This window comes from Thermobia domestica, chromosome 18 (genome assembly GCF_964235325.1).
Source record: "Thermobia domestica chromosome 18, izTheDome1.hap1.1, whole genome shotgun sequence".
Classification (NCBI taxonomy): Eukaryota; Metazoa; Arthropoda; class Insecta; order Zygentoma; family Lepismatidae; genus Thermobia; species Thermobia domestica.
In genome coordinates, this window is record NC_137471.1 from 83,334,368 (window position 1) to 83,353,697 (window position 19,330).

Below are 19,330 nucleotides of genomic sequence, written 5' to 3' on the forward strand. Positions count from 1 at the left end.
ATCTGAGATCCGGATTTCGGATGCAGATCCGAATTTCGAACCCAGATCCGAGATCCGGATCCAGATCCGAATTCCGGATCCAGATCCGAGATCCGGATCTAAAGGATCCGGACCCAATCAGATTCGGATCTTCGGATCCGGCCATCCCTACCATATATGTATATATAGTGACTATGTAGAGGCGGAGCTATGAATGGAAGCCTGTGATTGGCTGAGGGAAACGCTGGCTCCTGATTGGCTTTTATTGTGGTTATGAGAAATGCCTTTGTTGAACCCCTCTTCTGTTCTTTGCATCGTTGTTGTATGGTACGTCCAGTGTATGGTACGTCCATTCACTAGGTATACCATAAACTCCAGGAGTGCGCAGGTACAAGCTGTTCTTCACCGGCTTGAGTAAATCTGATGATGACTGGAAGTTTGTGAACAACTCTTATACCATATCTGGCAAGTATTCTGCTGATTAGAGATATGGCCGATGAAAGGTAATAACGGTAGTGGAGAAATAATCCTTACTCCTAACTTTTTCGATCACTTTGTATTGGGAAGTAACGACCGTTTTCATCATGGCTATGTTGATATGTGTAAGACTGTAGCCATTCCCTTGTAGCGTTGAACGAAGATGACTAAATCCCTCATGTAAAGTTTCCTGATCACTTTGAAGACTGCTGTATGGGCCAAAGTGTTTAGAACTGTAAGACGGTATGACTTGTGATGACAGGTGCTTGCATTGAGGTAAAGTCGTGTGTGTCAGCTTCCTATATACGCTATATCCTAATGTTCCGTCAAGTTTACGGTGAACAAGAATATTTAAAAAAAGGAAGAAATCCATTTCGCTCGAATTCCATGGTGAATTTGATCTGAGGATGGGGACTGTTGAGAAATTGCGGAAAATCCCGTAGCGTTTCAGATCCGTGTGGCCAGATAGCAAAAATGTCATCAACGTATATAAAGAAACAGTAAGGCCAGTGTGTGTATACTACTGTCATTCACTTCGCGCTAGATGGAGCTGTCGCTTGTGAAACTCGGCAACAGTTTGTATATAATTTTATGTAAATACAAAGTAAAATTTGCTTGAGGCGAAAATATGCAAAGACAAATCATTTTTATTTTATTTTATTCTTATCAAAACATATAGAAAATATGCGCTTCTTAGAGTATGCCACAGCTAAAACATATTTTGATATAAATCCGCCGTCTACGTATGAAATGACTTCCATGACGTTTTTGTGCCTGAATATTTACGAGGAGCATTAATTGTATTCTATGCCTAAAGGTGGCACAAAAATCGTGGTATGACGAACTATGTGCAATAATTGCATCATCATTCCTTAACATTAAAAATTAAATAGAAGGGGCTGCTTTTTATAATTCAGTTTAGTAAAGTGCGGAACGTGGATATCCAGCGAGTCCTGGTATATCACACAATCATTGATGATACCGCGTGGCATTGCTGTGTATCAGCGTACCGCACTTTACCAAAACCGAACGATAAATGGCAACGCCTTTTACTTTTGTTTTTATGCTAAGAAAGGATGGTCCAAATGTTTCACCGAGTTTATCATATCACCACTGTTGCACCACGTTAACTTTAGAATATAGTGAACGCCTCTCGTGTCCTGTGAAAATTTTCAAGAACCCATTTGTTCCCTTAGTCCGTCACGATGTACGAAGAACACCGAAACAAAACTCACATTCATAATGATTAAAATTAAATGCACTTTTTTTTTTAACTTCGTCAAACGAAAGCAGAGATAACCACTGTTTAGAAAGCACTCATTTAACTAATTGTTAGAAAGAGGAAGACATACAATTATCAAGTATAATTGAAAAAGCGATTAGCAATCAGAATTAAGTGACCAATAAGCAAGCACTCAGAATATAATTAGTATTTCCCAAAGTCTAATTGCTCCTTTGAGAGAGAACACTTTTGAGCATTTCTCAGAAGATGAAGGTATGATAAACTTAAAGGTAACTTGAGTTTTTGAGTAAAATTGTTGATTATGCTACCTAATTCTTATCCAGATTCCATTCGTCCATATTTAGTTGAGGTTTTTTTGTCCTAATGTAGTTATGGGATTGCTTTTTAAAAAGTGTTTATAATTTTTTGTATGATAACTAGCTGAACCTGCTCCCTCTACACAGCGCATCATTCACATAGCATAAATCTCCTTGCCATTCCTCACAACATCTGTACATGTCCCTTTACAGACAAAAGCTAAAGACGTCATGATAAAAATCGGCAAAGGATACTATAAAAGGATGTTTTCTCGATTATTTTTTCAATATCTCGCACCGTTTGCAAGATTTGAGCTACTTCCGGTTGAAGTTACTAATTCATGTATGATCAGTGTTTTCTTTCTTCTTGCATGCACTATGTAGTAAGCAAATACATTACTTACACAATTAATTATAATGTCAGTTATATATGGTGTTCATTGAGTTAAATACTCCAAAAATAAAGATTCATCTTAGATTGGAGAAATGGTTATCCTTCCTTTTTCATTATTATTTGTCCATGAAACAAACGCCTGAGACATTTACAACCCCTATATACAACTATGTGGTGTTGGAAATTATAATGCGTAGGATATTGTGCTTTATTTATTTTTTTTCTTTTAAATTTCAACACTTCCAGTGTACCCGTAAAAATGTAATAAAGAAATAATGGCCATGTTTTTTAAATATTCAATTTGAACTGAACAATCTATGCAAAATTTGCAATCGATCGGTGAAAACGTCATCTTTCTAGAGCCTGTAGCTTCCGAGACCTCATTGTCGAAAGGTTTGGCCACAAACATGTAGTTTAAAAGAACTTTAAAGATGGCAGCACAATTCATTTGCATTGATTTTGGAGAAGGCTCATTAAAATACAAAGACTTTGAACAATAATTTTAAAACATAAACTTCATAAAAAATGTATTTAAATAATTTATTTAAAGTACACACACTTTAAAATATTTGCCTTTGTTAAACGTGAAATCACAAATAACCGTAAATCAAAGGTTTGAAATCCAAAGTTAGAGGTTGGAGTTCAGGCGTTTTCATTATTGTTGTAGCATTTTAATTTTTTTTTTTTTTTTTTTTTTTTTTTTTTGTATGATTTATGATTAGGAGTATGAGTTGTTTTCGTGTTAGTTTTTCTTTCCTCTACATTGTAACCGACAAAAGAAACAGAATAATTCTTGAAAATTTTCACAGGATAGATATATATATATATATATATCTGTAATTACTCAATTCCTGCCCCTCCCATACGAAAACTCGCTTTTATTCGTATTTTTTGACCTTTACACAGAGACCAATACTTTTGTACTAGCAGAATACCCGTTCTTCGCACGAGGAGAATACGTTTTATTTTGGATATAAAGTACAAGTGGAGGCTGAGTTTGATCTAAACAGAATCGAAAATGTCACTGTTCGTCTCAGCGACCGTGGAAACTATGGATTCGGCACTAATATCGGATATTTTCGATCATTTTTATATATCTTTCCCCTCTGCCAAGTTGCGTGGCTGAATTTCATTTAAACGAGATCGGAAGTGACACTATTCATCTCAGTGGCTCCGAAAATTTCGGTCATTTTCGATCATTTATATATATTTCCTCCTCCTCAAAGTTGCACCGTCAAAGTGAAATGATAAAAGCCATCCCAGGCCCGAACCTCATCTATGTGGGAAATTGGGTCGAGATCGGTCTCGTGGTTCAAGAGTTATTAAGTCACAAACATAGTGATTTTATATATATATATATATATATATATATATATATATATATATATATATAGGTTGTACATTTTATAAATGTTATTAAAAAAGGAAGTTCAAAAATAAAAATATTGCACACATTTGAAGATAAATTTTATATATAACTTAATTTCAGGAACCAGAAAATTATGTACGTTGTACAGTATAAATACATACATTATTAGAATGAACAAGCCATTAGCGTAAAAACTTAGACCCAATTCGTGGATGAATGAATTTGTTTGAAATGAACTCAGTTTTTACTGTTTGAAAAAGTCTTGATGTTTTTTTGGCCGGATAGTACGAAGACCGGATAATCTAGTCTAGTGTGTGTATATATAGGCATAATAGAGTAAGTTTTATCATTAAGTCAATGAACAGTGTGCCAGACATTCTTCTTGTTACATCTTATGTTGATTTCTTGAATATATATTTGTTATTTCAGAGCTCAAATGGAACTTTCATAAATGGAAGCAGAGTGATTCCATCGAGGCTCATATCGCTTGAAGAAGGAGATGTGATTGGTTTGGGTGTGAACGAAATAACAGATAACGCTTGTTTTGCCTACAAGTTAACTCAAGTACGAAAAGTAAGTTAATTCTAACGAATAACGTTAGTGTACTAGTAAGTAGTGAGAAACATGAATGGAAGAGGATGTAAAATACATATTCTAAAATATATTTCCAGAAAGGACCCCTTGACACAAGAAGCTCAAAATTGAAGTGTCGAATTTTTGCGAAACTCTTTTGCTATCAGAAAGGTATAGGGCTGACACGTCATGAAATAAAATGTAGTTTCATAAAGTAACTGTCATGGCAGACGGGGACAAAATATTTTATAATGGATTATATGGGAGACTACGTGTGACAAATGGGCTTGGGTTCATCCTAGGGAGCTGGGTTTTGGACAGCGTGTAAAGTATAAACATCGGCAAATAGTAGTTAAAAACCCTGGAAACTTTTATAGTTTCTGACTACTGTGCCTGACAAAAGGTGATAAATCGAGAATGTTTACGTGTGGTGTATAGGAGATATGTCGCAGAAAATAATGTTCCTGTGAGTTCATCTTTTGCGGAGAACCTTCGGATCAAAGACCTACCTCCGGGCAGAATACCAAGATCAGCAACATCATGATCACAGCAGCTTAGTGTATAGCCAGTGTAGGGAAAGAGGATAGTGCAAGCATAATTAATTTGAGCAATGAAAACCACCAATACACAGCGTAAAGAACCATCTTCTACAATGCTACAGAATGTCCATAGTGTATGTTTACAGGACTGTGCGTCTGATTTATTTCAATCTGAGAGTGACCATTTCGGAATGGCATTGCTGTGATATAACCGTCAGTCACCGAGGATATTCTATCGCTGATTCGTTTCGTACAATTGTTTGTAACATTTGTTGTAAAAATGGCGAGTGTTCAGCCATCAGGGTGTGGAGTATGTGTAAAATGGTTTCGAGGCAAACGGAAACGGGCCATTGCAGGAGTTACAGGAGTCAAATATAGTTACAAGCAATAAGGTACTTGCGTGGTTCGCTTGAGAAATCTTTTTGTTTTATTATCTCTGTACAAATTGTTGGTGCAAAGTCAGAAACTTGCTTAAGAAAGTTTCAGTGGCTAGTGTTGCTTGTGATGAAATTGTTTCGGCTGAAGCGGATATGATTAGTTGTGATGTACAAACTGAACCCTGTTCATATTCTATTGATGTCACATGTGTTTCGGACAAGGGCCTATTTGCTTTCACTGATGTAAAAAAACGTACAGTGTATGCATCTTCGTCAGTTCTGTTCCCATTTGCGACCAAGTACCAACACGAGTGTTGGCAATTCTCCTCATGAAACTGCGACATTATTTGTCAAACAGTTTTCTAGCTGCACTATTTAAATACAAAGACGAAAGTGGAGTATGTAGAGTACTGCAGTATGTTCGCGAGGTTTTGGTAGAAAAATTTGTTCCTACTGTTCTAGATATTGAGAACGAAATCTCGATTTAAGTTTTTATCAAAGTTCCAGAGTGGAATAGACAATTGTATCGAATTCCAGCAAATAGACTTGTATTAGTTATGGATGGTATTTGCATATATACTGAACAGTCAAATAATTACAGTGTTCAGAGGTGCTTATACAGTGTAGAGAAATGTCATCCTGTAAAGCATTGATCGCAAGGTTTGCTCAAGTGAGCCCAGCCCGAAATAACCCACCGGTTGTACCCACCTGGAAAAAAAAAAAACGCCTGGGTTTTTGAACTTTTTGTTAGTATAGTATTGGTACAACTAAGGTGATCACATTGAAAGTGATTTTTATCAAATTTTGAAGTTTCCTTGGGCGAATTAGATACTTTCACGTTAAGGTATACAACATTGAAAATAAGACCTTTATAAAGTTCTGAATGCACTAAATGAATTAAAAAATAAAAAAATAAAACTTTAGCTTGAGATAATTATAGAACAAATTAATATATGTTTTATGTTTATTGCCTATTTAAAGTAAAATATGCAATTTTACATTTTAGAAAATACTTTCAATGAATATGTGCTCACTGACTTATCCCTCATACGTTTGACGGGTTTAAGGCCATAAGTGCCGGTACTACCTGTAAATATGTAGTGCATTAGTAAAACTATTAGTATTACTTGTTATCTTTGATGGTAATACAAGTATTCTTCGTAAAATTTGGTTTTCCAACAACAACAGTTTAGTTCAGTCATTTGTTGATACACTTCAAATAAGCATCAGTAGAATCAACACCAGCAATGGCGTAAAAATTCTTATCAAATTTAACAAGCTTAATGCTCGAAGTTTCGAGAACTACGTAACGCTTACTATTTCACGTGCTGAATTCGAACTTCCGTACTAGTGGAAGTTTCGATGTACAATAAAGAAAGCTGCATTTTCTAAGAAAGAAAGAAAGAAAAAAAAAGTCGTGAAAGAAGTGCTCAGGAAATTCCCGCAGTTGAACGCACAAAGCATCGGAAGTGAATACTTCAACAATAAAACTATTTATTTTACGCTGGAAGATATTTCATTTCATTTTCATTTAAGACATTTTCAAACACTTGCTTTATATAATATGAATTGTTTGTTAATTGTTTTAAATTAATTTTCAGGAAAGAACTGTTTTGCAACAAGTGCTCGGGAAATTCCCGTAACTGAATGCGTATAGTATCGGAAGTGAACTCCAACAATAAAACCATTTATTTTATAAAGCATGAATTATATCTGTGTTTTAAATTAATATATTTGGTGTTTATATTTGGCGAACATCACTGAGGTTCCTGGGATTATTCGATCTGCATTTGTTCGTTCGTCTGCCTGTATGCCTACTACACATATACTACAGGGTACCATTTTCGGTCTTTTAAGTTTAAACTTTCACGGTACAAGCACAAGACACTCTAAACTTCCTGTATAGATTTTGGCATCATAACGTAAAATTTCCAATCTCGGCCATATTATCAAAATAGCGGATATCCACGCTACAAAGCACAACTTTCGATCTTCTAAGTTTAAATTTTCAGGGTACAAGCACGAGACATTCTAAATCTGCTGTATACGGTAGATTTTCTCGGCGATCCAATGTAAAATTTCAAAATAGCGGCCTTTTTTTTTTTTTTTTTTTCTTCAAAACAGCAGTGAATAGAAAATTGTTGCAAGTTGTGACAATGATAATCTTGAAATATAAACTACATTTTAACACTTTTACCCCAAAGACATTGAAATATTTCGAAAAACCCCAATTAAACCCGAAAATACCCAAGAAAACCCATATGGGCCCAGGTGGGTTTTTTAACTTTTTTCCAAACCCTGATTGATCGTCACACCGTTTGGGTTTATTGTCGATGTTATAGACTCATTCGTTGGTGCAAATAACTATACCAACATTACCAACTCTTTGTTCAGAGATGCTGGTAATAATTTACACGACTTCATAGTCTGGTGACTGCGTCCTGGTCGATCGAGGATTTCGGGATTCCATCTCTGTATTGCAGGAAGCAGGAATACTTGCCAACATGCCTGCACTTACTCAAAGGGCTGAAAACAATATAAAGAAGCAGGTGCAAACTTTTCTCACGTAGTCACCAAAAGCAGATGGCCAGTAGAGGCCAAAAATGGGTACATTAAAATGAAGTTCAAAATGTTCAGAAATAGAGTCCCCGTAGTAGCGATGACATATGCGTGTATATCTTCTGATTGCTTGCGGCAGGGAAAACTTGTTTGCCGCGCCCCTCACTAAAGATTTCGATGAAATGCAAGAAGTTAATATTATGCTATCATGTGCTAATCTGCCAAATCATCTGCAACAAAAGCTTACTGATTCGGGAGACATTGCTAGGTGAACATCGCAAGTTTGGACGCCATGTAATGCTACTTCACTCACTGAATTTCCTCGTCTAACTGCAGATGATTTATATGAAATAACATTAGGTATCTACGAAATCGAGAATGCTCAGGCCAACGCAGCTGAACACATGAAAAGTGATGGCATCTTCGCCTTATTTTTATAATACAGTTGCACCCAACATTTTGAGGTTTAAAATACAGTCCCGACATGTGCAATCTTTACGGTTTTTTAAATTTGATAACACCCAGGTTGGATCAAAAGTGATTACTCGTTAGTATTGTAAGTGCCCAAATGGAGCAAAGGTTCTTGCTTGTTGTTCCCATATCGCCTCTGTTTTATGGTACTTGGCAACAGGCCAGGCAGGTACACCTTTTACATTTCCAGCTGCCCACTTAAATAATCCTCTTTTCGGTGACGCCAAAGACTTGTGAGTTTGACAGCACCAAGTTGGTATGAAGTGTTCCATGTCTTTGTAGTCAATGTCATTTTGTTTGGTCCATGTGTCATAAGGATTATACAGTGTTTTCCTTTTTTTCGCGTTTGGTTTGAGTTCGATTAGTCGGATGTGTACAACAAGACCTCAAGGAAATACTAATTTTAATTGGTGTAAACTATATGCATTTTTAGAGTCAGTGTTATTTTGTTTCGTCCATGTGTCATACGGATTATGAAGTGTTCTCACTTTTTTTTTTTTTTTTTTTTTTTTTTTTTTTTTTGTTTGTTTGTTTGGTTTGTTTGTTTGATTTGCTGTCAATTAATCATATTTTATGTGTACGACCAGAACCCGAGAAAATATTAATTTTAATGGATGTCAGCAGCTTCTCATCTCCATGGATAATAATGCTCCGTTTCCCACTTTTTGTATGGTACAGTAGTCAGAAACTATAAAAGTCTCCACCGCGGATTTTAACTATTATTTGCCGGTGTTTGTACTTTACCAAGGGTGTCTATCGGTCACGAAAGTCACGAAAAAGTCACAAAATTTAGCTTTTGGGTCACGATTTTTTTTAAGTGTGCAAATGTAAGTGCAGATTGGAAAATTTTATTCTATAAAACATCAAAATTCAACACCAAAAATGTCTATGGTCGGCTTTAGACGCTACCAAATCGCAAGCAAAGTACGTTTGTATCGCATAGATCAAAATTCCGCCTAATTCGCACCCAAATTCGCTCTTAAAATGTTAGGAAATGTTATGATTTGGTAAAGAAAAGGTCACGAAAAAGTCACGAAATTTCATTGTGAAATTTTAGTAGACATCCTGTTTACGCTATTCAAAATCCAGCTCCCTAGGTGAAACCCAAGGTACCTAAAAAATTCATTTGTCACACGTAGTCTCCCATATACTCCATTATAAAATATTTTGATATTTTACCCCAATCTGTCATGATGATTACTTTATTTTGAAAACTAGAAACTTTTTTTTTCATAATCTGTCACCCCTATATCTTCCTGATAATACCAAAGTTTCGCAAAAGTTTGACAGTTCAATTTGAGCTTGTTGTTTCAAGGTGTCCTTCAAGCCTGTGTAGGGCACAATAAAGAATGTTACAAATCATTTCAGCTCTTAAAAAATGCTTGCGCTTTCAAGCTTTCAACTATTTCCTGGCCGCATCACAGAGGATGAATATAGAACTAAACAAATAAAAGAGGTAGTTGAAAGGACCCCTCACAATCCTTATGGAAGTTGGATTTCGGTGGAATTGCTTGAAACCGTGATATGTTGTAGATATTGTGATCATGAGAAAAAGTTTTAATGAGCACAGCCACCCATCACTGACCATTTGGCCACTACAGGGCTACATTTTTAAAACATCCGCCGAAGATACGAATATTCTAGATTTCGTTGGAATCAATGGAAACCATGATATGTTGTAGATACTGTGATCCTGAGAAAAAGTCTTTATAGGTACACTCATGTCCAAAATGATTGTCGCATATTTATAACTGTCTTCTTGTAAGAATATAATTTGATAATGATTTTGCAGGGTACTTTTAATACTGATACCATGTGCATAATCGGGAAATGTATATTTATGGTAAATTTCATAGGAAAAGAAGTATAAATACAAAAATTAGAATGAGTAAAACAAAATGTTGCTAAATGGATAAGAAAGTTTTATTTTCGTTTTATTATTATTTACTGCTCTTTTGACATGAAATTTGCCACATACATGTCTTTGCCGATTACACACATACTAACATTATAAGACATACCGGGCGAATACGTTATCAAATTATATAGCCCAGTAAAAATAGTTTGGTGAGCTGAAAAAATTCTAAAAAAGCTTAAATTTTCAGGACTTGCTCTTTGTATCAAATGCAGTGAGACCTCAAAAGTTCCAAAAATATCCCATGTGACCTCAAAAGTCCCAAAAATATCCCATGTGAGCTTCATCCTTAAAATGGCGGTCAAAGATGGCCGCCATCCCATACGCGTCTGGTTTTCTATTTCAACCTCTATCTGGCAAGCCAATAACGATATTTTAATGTAGAAAACATCATTTTACTCTGCAGGAACTGCACTTTAATTTGGTATATAATACATTTAAATAAAATCACACCCAAAATGGTCATTCGTGATCGAAGTTGATAATTTCGGCATTTCAGAAAGGCATTTTGTAGTATTTTGCTTTTATGCTCCTAAACCATTAGAAAATCGTAAAAATATGTTTATATATTTTCGATTGTGTTTCATAAGCTGCATTTTAAAGAAAAGATCATCAAAATCGGATCTCAACTTTTCGAGATATTTACTCCGTTGAGAGCCTAGCTGTTACCGGTGATTTAAAAGAAAAGCACTAACTGAGGGTTAAATATAATTTTTTATATGTAGTTCGCCCTGTGCTCGGTAGATGGTAGAAAATGTGAACACCTAACTTTTAAAAAAAATCGTCAAAATCACATTTTCACTTCGAAACATTTCATTTGTGAAGCATATTCATGAATATTAACAAAGCTAAACATGTCAGTATTCTAAAATAGTTTAAAACAGCATACATCGTTTGAATAAAATCGTATGAAATAAAATAAGAATTCAAAGATGATAGGTAAAATGATTGATCGTCATCCTCCTCATCAGACTCTATCCAGTTGTGAGTTATGCAAAATTCCTTCACAAAAGGGGCAAAACTTAAAATAATTAAGGTTGGCACGCTTAGTGTATATTCATAGGTTTCAACATCACAAGCTTTACGAGGAGTTATTTTACACTGGGAGGCAATCAAATTAAGTACTTCTTCAGGAGCTGGTGGAAAACTCGTTGGAATAGGAGAGAGTCTGTCTACTTTGATGCACCATCCTCATTCAGTTGGATCCATGTTGTTTCCAACCACTGTTGCTCTTGCAGATTAACCCGAAGGAAATGTTGAGAAGCAGCCGCACTGGTTGCTGGTAAACTTACTAGTTGAAAATTAAAAGAAAGCTTTTTGTGAACTTCCCTGAGAGTGTCAAGTAAAGATGCTTTACCACCTCCATAAAGTCGTAGCAGGAAAAGTTCTCCAATTTCAGTAACACACTATAGTGTAAGATGGTTTCATTGAAGGCTAAAACAGAAGATCGGAGCACACTATCCTTTTGAAGTAGCTTATAGGCAGTTTCTTTTCTGAAGATCGCTGATGAGGCATCACATTCAGTGGCCAAATAAAGAAAAAGAAAACAGTCCTTCAGTGGTCCAAGAGTATTTTGTATTTCGCCAATGTGGTAATATTTTTCTTCAGTGTTGCCCATTATCAGCTTTACAAAAAATAATGACGTTCCAGGATGTCCGCAAGTGATAAAAATGGGTGGAAAGTCTGAGTCAGTTCGTACAACTGCAACAGAACTATGGTTTCAGCTCAAAATCTATTGCCGTTCTGCAAATTAGAATATCAACATCCCCATCCGCTCGGTACACTGTTATCTCACTCTTACTAAAATATGACTTCAACATATTAATCAGTAGTGCCTTATTCTCAGAGTTCCGTAAAAACTCAGATTGACCTGTTGTTGCCTCCATGTTTTCGTAGTAGGCGATGGTTACAGACATTTTCGACATTGTCCTCTCTTTCTCACTACTCTTAGTAGTGTACAGTTTTAGAAGTATAGTTATCCACCGTATTGAATGAAACGTCGTTGTACAAAGCCCACATACTTTCACATATCGCATCGTAATGTCCAAATTGGTCCAAACCATTTCATGAAGAAAAAATCTTCTATCTATTACAGACAAAATTTTGTGCTGCTCTTACACATGGCTCAACAGTTTCAACTACAGTCGAAAGAGTGGATTTAGCACTCGTTCTCATTGACACCTCATCAAATAGAGATAGGGGCATTGGTGCTAATTCATATTTGAGATACTCTTGAAGATTCTTCCTAGAATGAAGTACTGCTGCAATTCTACTGAAGAGCTGCAATGGATTGCAAGGAAGCTTAGACACAGTTTGTTCTCGAATTTTGATGGTATTGTTTGTAGCAGACATAGGAATAGCTTTTTTCTTCCTTTGCAGTTTTAAAGTTCCAAAGTAACCACCTATTATCTACTTTAATGACGCTTCACCAGAATTCTTTGCTTGACCAGAGTTTGTTTGAGTGTCAGCAATTAAACCCTTGCAATGTTCATAAGTCCTTTGGTGCTGAGTTTTCAAAGGGACCGTGAAGGGATAACCAATCCGACATCTTCTGTAGATCCTGATTATCTCGTGTCTGGCGGGAGTGTCTAAGCTCGACATGTTGTTCTGAAGACACAAAATGTTTATGGCGAAAGTTTTCTAATACTTCAGTGACTTTCATGGTGATAGAAAACTACAGTATCTATCTAGCTAATTTTGAATCTGTTATTTCCCAGTTTTGAGTTATCCCTCCAGAAATTTCACTGATTTCATTAAAGTTTGTTCAATGATCATATCTGATACAACCACACTCATATCTATTTTTCTGCGAATGGTAATATATCCTTGTTCTCTAAAATTTGCTGTGCTGCTCAGGATTCATTTTCTCCTTCAAAGCTTCTATCTGCTGAACATACAGATGCGCATATTTAGCACAAAAGTGGTGATCAGCTGCGTGGAAGTACGGAAGCATTGATTTTCTTGCATGCAAGTGCAATTCCCAGTCTCCAATGCGATCCGCTTGAATGTATAATAGTATGAGGTTGACTTGTTCGAGGTATTATAACTACGACGAGGGATACGAGAATTTGTGGCTCTTTCTTCAGGAAGCATACTTATTCTGATACTCCCATGCAATGGAAAGTTGCAAGACCATCTCGTGTTCTCGTATTGCCCAGCGGTATTAAAGATCCATTGAATAAAATGTAATAACGGTTGTGGAGCACAATATGATATACCTAGGTACTTGAGAATTCGTATCATCGAATCTCATTATAACTTGCACAAATTCCAAGACATCGAAGGAGACTTGGACTGCCGAGAACCAAAATGACGTAGGCTGTATTGATTTGGAGATATAATAGTTCTGGGTCTACATGACGAAATAATAGAACTACATATCATACTCTGTTTTCGGGCTATCCTGAGATCATTTTCTTTGATAATGTCACTTTTTCGACCATATGTTTTAGTGATGGTGGGATAAGATCAATGTGCTCCTCAAAGATTTGTTCTACTTGAGGATATGGCACATTATCATATACTTTTAATTGAATATTTTCTTGAATTATTTTTGCTGCTATTAATACAATCCGAGCTCTTCCACTTTCCGCGTTCTTTTTCCTTTTCTCATACCAAGCATTCTGCAGCAGTCTCTCACTTGCTCCCTTGAAAGGTAGAATGGATTCCCTCCCATAACCAATACACCTCTCTTTAACAATCAATCGTTCACCAAATCTCTTTTTGTAGTTTTTCGTGTTTTGTAGAATAAATATAAATAAATCAAAAAAAAAATGATTTTTAATCATCAGTTAGTGCTTTTTCTAATTACCGCTAACAGCTAGGCTCACAACGGAGTAAATATCTCGAAAAGTTATGATCCGATTTTGACGATCTTTTCTTTAAAATGCAGCTTATAAAACATACAATCGAAAATGTATGAACATATTTTCACGATTTTCCAATGGCTTAGGAGCTTAAACGCAAAATACTACAGAATGTCTTTCTGAAATGCCGAAATTATCAACTTTGATCACGAATGACCATTTTGGGTGTGATTGTATTTAAATGTATTATATACCAAATTAAAGTGCAGTTCCTGCAGAGTAAAATGGTGTTTTCTACATTGAAATATCGTTATTGGCTTGCCAGATAGAGGCTGAAATAGAAAACCAGGCACGTATGGGATGGCGGCCATCTTTAACCGCCATTTTGAGGATGAAGCTCACATGGGACATTTTGGGACTTTTGAGGTTTCATTGTATTTGACACAAAGAGCAAACCCTGAAATTTTCAGCTTTTTTAGTTATTTCAGCTCGAGCCCCTTTTTGGGTCTTTGTTTACTGGGCTAATATTCCTACATCATATTTCTAGTAGGGATGGCCACATTTAGCGGAAAAACGGAAAATATTTTTCCGGAAACTGGAAAATTAAAAACGGAAGACGGAAAATTTTCTGGAAAAACGGAAAATGTGATTTCCGGAAATCGGAAAACTTTTTCCGGAAATGGCCATCCCTAATTTATAGACATGCGACAAATTTTTGGACATGATTGTACACTCCGCATCAAAAAAATTGCGACATCTAACGCCGTGCAGCTAGGCCACCCAATATACACCTTCTTATCCATAATCGTGTTTGGTAAAGATATCCCATCTCTCTCCTCCTTTCTTCTCACCCATACTAAAATTAGCTAACAACATGAACGCAATTCTAATTTCAAACTACACATGTATTAACATCGATAAAATGAAATAACAAAACAGAGACGAAACAAGATTAATAAGTTGATTTAGGGAGAAACTGAAACACAATGAAAAATTGAAACCAATGGATGTCTGTTACATAGAGGTTCAGAAATAAGGCAGAGAGAGAGAGAGAGAGCGAAGCGAAGGCGAGAGAAGAAGAAAACGAAAAGGGAGAACAGATTAAAATGTGGAATTTTAAACTTAATAAGAAAACAACCTAACATTATAAAGTTCCGTTACCAGAAATCCAACAGTAATATAGAAATAACGTTTGTTTTATATTTTTTTTTTTTTCAGGACTATTCGAATATATAGAGGATGCTTGAAATTCATTATGTCTTTTTCATAAAGGATAGCATACTCAATTTCCAGTAGAACTGTAGATCTCACAGACACATCTAAGATAATGTCAACAGTTTAACATATGCTTTGTTTCCGCGTGGTTCGGTTGTAAATTCATTAGTGTTCATTGGAAGTACTGATGCGAACCACATTCTAATAAACTAACCCAGTAGGTAGCGTAGATCATCTTCCATTCCAGACTACTAATGCAAAGTGAACAAAAAAAAAAAAAAAAAGAAAGAAAGAAAGAACAAAAACGAAAAGAAAAAGAAAGGAAGAAAGATAAAATTGAAGGAAGAAACAGTGTGTGTGTTCTTCATCATACACTGTAATGATAAGTATGTTTCATATTTATTTTCGTTTCTCTCTCTTTCTTGTCGTTTCCCTATCCTGTCTTTGCATCTGTCACTCCTCCCCCCTCGTCTCTCTCCCACACACGCACTTGATGTGCGTGTGCATGTTCCAAAGTTAAACGGAGCAAGAGACCGATAGACCTGGTCTGGAAAATGTAATTAACTGGCAACTTCAGCGTCGAGTTTTTGTGCTCTGGGGATAACATCTCCAGTCCTGGTCATCTCTGAAAGAAATACTGTTTAAACGCATGGGAATAAGCAAAATATCTTTTTTATCATGTGAGTTACCGAGTCAGTCGAATTACCGGGTCACTACGGCTTTGAATCCTCGACCAAGTGGTGGTCCATAAGCGAACCAACATCATCCCACTGACACTATGATCCGTTTGAGCTCTAGCGTGTTCATTCTATCTATGCAAATTACAACGTTATATCCGCAAGAGATGAAAATGATCCTGGATGTTCGGAACAGATAAATCTTTGGAAAAGACTAGAAAATGGCAACATCTTTGGTATTTGAAAACAAAATTTTATTTATACTAGTTCGACACAAATTTGTTTCCATCCTATAATTCAATGTGATTTATTCATGTTGAAACTTGAAACATGCAACGTCTGCTACATCTATAAGGAACATCCAACTTTCCATTTAAACATTTGTAACCTTTCATTATGATACGGTTTGGACTTTTAATATAGGATATTTCTGATAAAATAGCACTCATTCAAAATTTATCTTTTTTACTTTTTGCATTAGTAGTCTGGAATGGAAGATATGACCTTATGACCTACACAACCTACTGGGATTATTAGAATGTGGTTTGCATCAGTACTTCCAATGAACACTAATGAATTTACAACCAAACCACGCGGAAACAAAGCATGTGTTAAACTGTTGACATTATCTTAGATGTGTCTGTGAGATCTACAGTTCTTCTGAAAATTGAGTATGCTATCCTTTATGAAAAAGATTTAATGAATTTCAAGCATCCTCTATATATTCGAATAGTCCTGAAAAAAAAAATATATAAAAACAAACGTTATTTCTATATTACTGTTGGATTTCTGGTAACGGAACTTTATAATGTTAGGTTGTTTTCTTATTAAGTTTAAAATTCCATATTTTTATCTGTTCTCCCTTTGCTTTTTCTTCTTCTCTCGCCTTCGCTTCGCTCTCTCTCTCTCTCTCTCTCTCTGCCTTATTTCTGAACCTCTGTATAATAGACATCCATTGGTTTCAATTTTTCATTGCATGTGTTTCAGTTTCTCCCTAAATCAACTTATGAATCTTGTTTCGTCTCTGTTTTATTATTTCATTTTATCGTTACTAATACATGTGTAGTTTGAAATTAGAATTGCGTTCATGTTGTTAGCTAATTTTAGTATGGGAGAGAAGAAAGGAGGAGAGAGGATTTACCAGATATGGGATAAGAAAGTATATATTGGGTGACGTAGCTGCACGGCGTTAGCTGTCGCAATTTTTTTGACGCGGAGTATACAACCACCCATCACTGACCGTTTGTCCACTACAGGGCCTTTTTTGAAAACAGGCGAAGACACTGATATTCTGGATTTCGGTGAAAACGACTGAAACCGTGGTATGTTGAAGATATTGTGATCGTGAGAAAAAGTTTCAATGGGCACAACCACAAATCACTAACCGTTTGGTCATTTACAGGGCCACATTTTTGAAAACAGGCGAGTATAACGATGTCCCGGATTTCGGTGAAAATGAATGAAACTGTGATACGTTGTAGATCTTCTCATCGTGAGAAAAACTCTTAATGGGCACAATTATCAATTATTGACCGTTTGGCCACTATAGGTCTAGACTTTTGAAAACAGCTGGGTATAACGATATTTCTGGATTTCGGTGAAAATGAATGAAACTGTGGTATGTTGTAGATGTCGTGATCCTTAGAAAAAGTTAATTTGTGGCTAACGAGCAACCTTAGGTCAGTTGGTAGACAATTTGTTGGCATTCGGGAGGTTCGGCCCGGGCTGGTTAGGTCTATGATGTCTACGGTTTTCCTGGGCTTTCCTTTGTCCCGAAAGATAAACATCGGGATGTTACCTATGCTTAAATGGTGTTAGCTGCTACTCTCTCCATCCCGTTTCCGGATTATTGGATAAGATAAGGTGATCTAGACTTTTTCAGGGTTTCGTACAATTCATACAATTCCACATATCCCAGAATATCGTTAATTTCTGCTGTATTCAAAAATGTGGACTCCGTAGTGGACAAGTGGTCAGTGAAATGTGGTTGTGCCTTTTGAGACTTTTTTTCAGGGTCCTAATATCTATTACATATCACGGTTTCAAGCAATTCCACTGAAATCCGGAATATCATTATCTTCGGCTGTTTTCAAAAAAGGGGCTCTGTAGTAATCAAATGGTCAGTGATTGGTGGTTGTGTCCATTAAGACTTTTTCTCAGGATCACAATATCTACAACATATCACCGTTTCAGTCATTTTCAGTCAGAATATCGGCATCTTTGGCGGCTGTTTTAAAAAATGTGGCCAAACTGTCAGTGATTGGTGGTTATGCCCATTAAGACTTTTTCTCAGAATCACAATATCTGTAACATATTACAGTTTCAGGCAATTCCACTTAAATCTAGAATGCCGTTACCTTATGCTATTTTCAAAAAAATAGCCCTGTAGTGACCAAATGACCAGTGATAGTTGGTTGTGCCCATTGAGATCTTTTCTCAGGATCACACTATCTACAACATATCACGGTTTCAAGCAATTCGACCGAAAGAATTGTGCGGGGTCCTTTCGCAAAAGTGTTAGTGTGTTAATGTCTCATTGTGGATTGGAGATTTTCAGATTCTGTTGTGTATTATTTTGTTTAAAAGTTAACAAAATCATTAAAGTTTACTTTTGAGTTGTGCCATTGTATAAGTACTGTTTCCCATTTCTTGTTAATTGTTGGTAATTTTTAAGAGAATAAACACATTTTCAAAACCTATATCTGGATTTCATTTTTGGCTCCAAATAAAATTGTCGAATTTATAATAGATGTTCCACTCGAAGGTAATATTCATTTGCTGTTGTATATAATATTTCAAGAATTTCGTTTACATTTTCGGGAGTTTGTGAATCAGATGATCAGGAACTCTCACTCGGTTATTACCAACAAGATGGAGACACAAGATGAAATTAGGTATATATATATACCTCTCTTCGAGTGGGACACGATATTTTTTTTATGTATCGACAAATCTGAAATGTAATCGGACTCCTTAAGATATTCTTTGGCATGTATTACAAATTTATTTTGATCATATTTGTATAGCCTTTCTGATAGCTGTCTATCTTATAGACGTCTTAATTTTTCTTTCGAACGTGGAACTAGCTCTTGTATTATGAAATATTTGGTCGAAATTTGGGGGGGGGGTTATTGTTATTTATCGTCTGTGGTGCGAACTAACCATATTCAGTTTAGTTGTAGATCTGGAAAATATAGGTATCTTACTCATTTGTCCTTTACTATCTCGGTTTCAGATCTGCCAATTCCAAATTTTCTTTCTGCCGTATTATAGTTTAATAAAATGAATTGTTATAATCGTGCAAGCTACCAATCCTTAATATGTTGAAATTTGATCTTTCTCCGTAAAGCAGATTCCAACGAAGTAAACCTTAAAGTTCACAGAAAGAGCTCATTTTGCTATATATATGTTTGACCTGTAACTGGTGCATATGCTGTCCT

At 35.9% G+C, this 19,330-nt stretch overlaps 1 protein-coding gene across 2 annotated transcripts in view; it reads left to right on the forward strand.

The window, feature by feature from the left end:
* Window positions 1–19,330, forward strand: part of Setx (probable helicase senataxin) — a 216,238-nt gene that overhangs the window by 52,712 nt on the left and 144,196 nt on the right. For both annotated transcript variants that reach the window (XM_081745377.1, XM_081745378.1), the window contains exon 4: window positions 4,188–4,331. In XM_081745377.1, coding sequence (XP_081601503.1) covers window positions 4,188–4,331 — 144 coding nt within the window. The remainder of the gene's footprint in view (window positions 1–4,187; window positions 4,332–19,330) is intronic.